This window comes from Vipera ursinii (assembly GCF_947247035.1).
Source record: "Vipera ursinii genome assembly, chromosome: 2".
Classification (NCBI taxonomy): domain Eukaryota; kingdom Metazoa; phylum Chordata; class Lepidosauria; order Squamata; family Viperidae; genus Vipera; species Vipera ursinii.
Window position 1 is genome coordinate 260,213,911 of NC_139513.1, and position 6,737 is coordinate 260,220,647.

At 41.4% G+C, this 6,737-nt stretch overlaps 1 protein-coding gene across 1 annotated transcript in view; it reads right to left on the minus strand.

Annotated features, from left to right (window-relative positions):
* Positions 1 to 6,737, minus strand: part of MSH3 (mutS homolog 3) — a 69,162-nt gene that overhangs the window by 61,246 nt on the left and 1,179 nt on the right. Inside the window, exons 2-3 of the mRNA XM_083357270.1 lie at positions 4,391 to 4,508; positions 3,216 to 3,421 (exon numbers count right to left, since the gene is read on the minus strand). Coding sequence (XP_083213396.1) covers positions 3,216 to 3,421; positions 4,391 to 4,508 — 324 coding nt within the window. The remainder of the gene's footprint in view (positions 1 to 3,215; positions 3,422 to 4,390; positions 4,509 to 6,737) is intronic.

Below are 6,737 nucleotides of genomic sequence, written 5' to 3' on the forward strand. Positions count from 1 at the left end.
TACCGTATATACTTGAGTATAAGCCGACTCGAGTATAAGCCGAGACCCCAAATTTCACCCCCAAAAACTGGAAAAAGTTGTTGACTCGAGTATAAGCCGATCCGCCATTCTGCAAGCCTCTGCCGCCAGCAGAGGCTCGATCCGCCATTTTGCAAGCCTGAATACACAGGAATACCCTGTGTGGCCTTGGCTCTCCGGGAAGCCCTGGCTGTCCGCTTCCTCGCTCCACGTGCGTTCCCCGGGCAAATCGCGGTGCCCAGCAGGCGAGGAAACACGCCTGCTCCAGTCGCCCCCCCTTCCCTCAGGAGACGCGAAGCAAGTGACCGCCCAGAGCTTACCGAGGACTTGCTTCGGTGCTTCCAGGATCGCGCGCACCTCTCCCAAGCCGCCGCCCGGAGACCTGCCGAAGTTTGGGGAGGTTTGGGGAGGTTTGGGGAGGTGCGCGCGCACCTCCCCAAACCTCCCCAAACGTCGGCAGGTCTCCGTTCCTCTGTGCCCTGCCTGCCTGCTTCTTTCCACAGCGGAAAGAAGCAGGCTGGCAGGGGGCGGAGGAACGGAGACCCGGCGACGTTTGGGGAGGTTTGGGCGCCTCCCCAAACATCCCCAAACGTCGCCGGGTCTCCGTTCCTCTGTGCCCTGCCTGCCTGCTTCCTTCCACAGCGGAAAGAAGCAGGCTGGCAGGGGGCGGAGGAACGGAGACCCGGCGACGTTTGGGGAGGTTTGGGCGCCTCCCCAAACATCCCCAAACGTCGCCGGGTCTCCGTTCCTCTGTGCCCTGCCTGCCTGCTTCCTTCCACAGCGGAAAGAAGCAGGCTGGCAGGGGGCGGAGGAACGGAGACCCGGCGACGTTTGGGGAGGTTTGGGCGCCTCCCCAAACATCCCCAAACGTCGCCGGGTCTCCGTTCCTCCGCCCCCTGCCAGCCTGCTTCTTTCCGCTGTGGAAGGAAGCAGGCAGGCAGGGCACAGAGGAACGGAGACCCGGCGACGTTTGGGGAGGTTTGGGGAGGCGCCCAAACCTCCCCAAACGTCGCCGGGTCTCCGTTCCTCCGCCCCCTGCCAGCCTGCTTCTTTCCGCTGTGGAAAGAAGCAGGCAGGCAGGGGGCGGAGGAACGGAGACCCGGCTTCGTTTGGGGAGGTTTGGGGAGGTGCGCGCGCACCTCCCCAAACCTCCCCAAACTTCGGCAGGTCTCCGGACGGCGGCTTGGGAGAGGTGAGCACGATCCCGGAAGCTCCAAAGCCTCGGCCGCGCACAAGTCCTCGGTAAGTTTTTTTGTTGACTGGAGTATAAGCCGAAGTGGAATTTTTCAGCCCAAAAAGTGGGCTGAAAAATTCGGCTTATACTCAAGTATATACGGTATCTAGGGCAGGCATGTCAAACTGCCAGCCCACAGGCTGGATGCGTCACACCAAAACTGTGCCCACCCCATTGCCAGCAATGGGAAAAAGTCCCGATACGTCACATGACGTCATGAGTTTGACATGCCTGATCTAGGGGGTCCTTGATACTCTCTGATCTTGGTTGTTTTCTTGCAGACATTGGTCTGTCTTTAACATAGATGATGTTACTCAGTTGGGTAATAAAACATCTGCAAGAAAACCAAGCTCAGTGAGCACCAAGGACTCCACAGTTCAATTCTAAGCTACAAATATTCTCTTCTAAAGTCAATGAACTCAAATCATGATCAGGTAGTACTGCATTATGACGGTACTTAGTCTGTGTCCTCAAAGAGAAATGGTATGCCCATTTTTATTATTACTTTTTCCTAAGGAACTAAGCTCTTCTTTATAACAGTTCTGTTTAATGGCTGCATTTTACTAAGTAAACTATTTTAACCCAAACTGCAAATTTATAAAAATTCTCTAGCATTTTTTCTGGTAATTTTCTAGTTTTGCTTGTATTGTTTTCCAATTATATCTTAACACATATATAATATATTTTAAAAGATCAAAAATTAAAACAAATTTAATGATAATTTAAAAGTTGTACTAATAAGAAAAAATGCAATAATTTTTCAATAGATATATAGAATGATATATCTATAGTTGCACAGCCTTGAAAAATTAATGATTTATGTAGCAATCCTACATGTACATTTCTCAGAATAAGCTTTGTTGAACTTAATATGGTTTACTTTTATAGAAATAGATTCCTTTGTTTTAGAAAACACCAAGATCTGTTAAAATCATTACTTAATCCTATTAGGATTAGCACAGCAATCTCATGGAAAGATGGGTGCAAAAACACAGGTCTCTTCTTCCATAATCTATCAGCTATTCCCAATTAAAACAGGAAAGAGGAAAATGGGTTTCCTAACCCTTTTCCCTATTGGAACATTTATTTTTTCTCTCCTATAAATTACTCTAAAAGGAAATTTGTCTATTCTAATTCTATTTGGCATAGATAAGGATGTAAATTACCCCTTATCAGGGAACAATTCTAAAGCACCTTTAGATCCAAAGCCATTTCTATCCTGGCAGAAGGAATGTCCTCAAGAGCTATATCCATCAGAAAACAATTGAGATGTGCCTTTGAGTAACATATTAAATGGCAGACAATTAAGATCAACACATAAATTAAAAGTAAAATTTTCAAGAGGAATTCAATTCCTGGGAATTTCAGACATGTCAATGTAATTTTATTAGCAGCAATATCCTGTACAAAGTAGCTTGCCATGCTTTCTTCCAATATGTTTTTCCATATTCCAGTCTGTCACACAAACCTGAGAATTTGTGGTGTTAGGTTTTCAAAACCAGCCAGGTTCAGCAAACAGCTGCAATTACTTGATGCTTATTCATGCTATTTCACGTTACCAGGCTATCAAACAGACACACATACAGAAATGTAGTCTATGTATATGTTTGTATATTGTATGTATACATACACACACACACCAAGTATACTGACACACATGTATATACTATAGTTAATTGCCTCCATGAATATAGTCTTTATTCATCAGCAAATGACTTCCAGTACATTGCCATATCTACCAATACATCACATGCTGATACAATTATCTACACCACTTAACATGCACTATCTTCATTATTGAATCTTACTGATTACTACCATTGTCAAGTGTTCATTTGTAATACAGAATAGGATGATACAAGATTTAACAAAAGTGAAATCTGTCTTAGCATCTTCAAAATTCAGTCAATGTTCACAATTAAATTGTAACAGGTAAATCAAAAAATAGCAAAGAACTGATTACCTTACTTATATCTGGGGGATGTAAAGTATCATTTGTTTCATTATTTCCAATCACAGAATGTTGGCCTTTTTTCAGGGCTACTGACTCTTTTCCATTAAAAGCTTCTGAAGGAACTCTATTTCTTGGAGGCTCCAAACGGCTAAATGCTCTCAATTTCTCAAAGGTTTCTGAGCATATTTCAGAGTGTATACATTTCTTTGTTTTCCCTTCATTAGCAACATAAATAAAAATGTTTTATCTCAAACATACTACATCCAAGGAATATTTTTCATCATTCTTCCATACACTTTTCTTATCCAATAATTATGTTGGTACCTATCCTGCTCAATACTACATAGCTTTGGCTAACTTTTTTCAGGGCTACTGACTCTTTTCCATTAAAAGCTTCTGAAGGAATTCTATTTCTTGGAGGCTCCAAACGGCTAAATGCTCTCAATTTCTCAAAGGTTTCTGAGCATATTTCAGAGTGTATACATTTCTTTGTCTTCCCTTCATTAGCAACATAAATAAAAATGTTTTATCTCAAACATACTACATCCAAGGAATATTTTTCATCATTCTTCCATACACTTTTCTTATCCAATAATTATGTTGGTACCTATCCTGCTCAATACTACATAGCTTTGGCTACCTTATATAACATCAGTCTTTAAGCTATATTGCTTCTCCCTTGACAACAGTGCAAAAATAGGGATTTTTTTGTCTACAAACATCCTGTTTTATGCACTAGTTATTTCTTGATCTTCTCATATCCAGAAATCTGTTATCAAAATCATTCATACATCTTATTACTTTGAAAATGTACTGCTCTCATTAATTTCCAAAAATCTTCTATTCTGCTTCTTTATGAGAGTACACATTTATGAAAGTCTAATATCAAAACCAAATAAAGTGGTAGAAGATACAGATTTACAGATATTAGCAGTTTAAAATATTGACAAAATATAACAGAAAATCAAACAGGTGTAAATGTTGAAACTTATAGTGGTTAAGTTTCAGTGGTGAATACTAATGTATATGTGAGTGAACTTTGTAAATGACAAAATAAAAAGCCAAGGAAAGTTCCTTAATTCTATCTTGCTCCCCGATTTTCTAGATGACCACAAAAGTCGCAGTTACAGAGTATTTCCTATTTTTTGGGACAACTCCTGGAAATTACAATATTTAGAACTTACCTGTTTTCTGCATGTCCACTGAATTACTCTCTTCTTTTCTACCCTGTAGAGACTTCGAAGATTTGTCATTATATTCTTTATTTACCAGTTTTTTCTTTTTGCTATCCGGTTCAATAGCCTAAATAAAGAAGTTTTAATATATTTGTATTGTGAAATAATTTATTTTGTATTCAATTAAAAGCCAAAAAAAATCAAAACTGAGGCTTACTGAAATTAATTATCCTAGCTTTTGATCTGTGATTACAACCATAAACCTATGGGCATACTGGCACACATTAAAATGAAATTCTGTTGCTTGCTCTCAAAAGTGTACACATACTAACACACATATAAACATGCTATATACAACATATGTATATACCCACATCCTTACATATAAATATTAATCACTATCCATCTTGAATACATAGCAGAAAGAGGAAGTTTGAGAGTTCACAAGGTTTAATACTCTATGGCACAAAACTGTGACTGAATCTGGATATTCTGCTTCGGATACCATGAACCCTCCTCCCAGAAAGTAACAAGGAAAACAGGTTGTGAAGAGAATGTTGAGGTTTATACGTTTTCTCTCCTACGAAAGGAAAAGGAACTGCGGATTTGAACCAGCATTCTAGGTTAATTTAATTGTCTAACCATACTGAGAAAACTTATATTTTTATTTTATTCCTTTATTTATTTATGAATTTTAAACTACAACATTTTGAATGTGCAAATAGTTCAATTTGTCACAAAGATTTCAAATGCACTTACTTTAAACCAAGATCTTAATTCAATAATATCTGAACTTTTTCTTACTTAAATCTGAGATGGTAACAACTTTCTCCAACTCATAAATAAAAAAATGATGCTGTGATCAGATTCACCAAGTCAGGCTAAGATGAATCTGCATTTTCTGGAATATACTACATCTGTTATATCAAAACATTAAATTCATCAAGTAGCCCAATGAAACTGTTCATTCTTTCTTAGTATATCATTTATTTTCTACAAAAACATACATGTACATATTTGTTTGAATCAATTTCTTAGAAAAATGAACTAGCTTAATGGCTGGAGAACATGTGTCCTCTCTCTCTCCTTTACTCTAACAAGCAATATTCAGCAACACTCAACAGTTGCCTTGAGGGACTGCTAGACTTGCTTAGCTATTTATTTCCATGTTTAACAAGCCAAATTAAATACAGCAGGGATATTATAGGTCAGCTTCTGACTCTTGATAAAATTGTAGTAAGGAAAAATATGAAAACTGCCATCCTAGTGCTTATCCAGTTTTTTTCAGCTCAGATGAAATGTTATACCTGAGACTCCCATGAGGCTGCTGATGTGAAAGAGGAGCCACAAATACAGTGCACGTGGCTAACTATATTCTGAATGGAAAAGAGAACATTTTCTCCTGACATGAGACTAGAGAAGAAGAGATTTGGGGGTTCTGTGAATGACTGAACGTGAGATTTTGGGTGTCCTAAGCGCACTGCTGCTGTGATGGGGAGGAAGCAAGCAGTGTGCTTATTAATCACTATGAGCTCTACTGAGTGGTTTTCTTTGGGGCCCAGAGTGTTCCCCTAATACTCCCGCTTTGAGGTATTTTTTTTTTAACTACCATAATGAAATTTCAGTATATTTCAACTGGTCTGACTCCATTTACCATCAAGCTGTGGCCAAAACAACTTTGTTGGGTGCTCTTGAATTCTAACAGAATGCAAAGGTCCCAAACTTAATATTGGGGGGGAAAAGAGAGAAACATTTAGCTTTTTGAAGAAAAAGCTTTCCAAGGGAGGTATTGCAACTTGGCTCGCAACTTGGGTATCCTCCTGGATTCACGGCTTAACTTGGAGGATCATCTAACTGCTGTGACCAGGGGGGCCTTTGCACAGGTTCGCCTGGTGCGCCCCTTTTTGGACCGAGATGCCCTATGCACGGTCACCCACGCCCTTGTCACTTCTTGCCTGGATTACTGCAACGCTCTCTACGTGGGGCTGCCCTTGAAGTGCACCCGGAGGCTTCAACTGGTGCAAAATGCAGCCGCATGGGTGCTTATGGGAGTTCCTCGATACTCCCATGTTACACCATTCCTGCGCGAGCTGCACTGGCTTCCGGTTGTCCTCCAGGTGCGATTCAAGGTGCTGGTAATCACTTTTAAAGCCCTACATGGCTTAGGCCCGGGGTACTTGCGAGACCACCTGCTGCCATTATCAACTCCCATCGCCCGGTTCGCTCCCACAGAGTCGGCCTCCTCAGGGTGCCGTCAGCTAAGCAATGCCGGCTGACAACCCCCAGGGGGAGAGCCTTCTCTGTGGGCGCACCAACCCTCTGGAATGAACTGCCCCCGGAGCTGCGGATGGCCCCT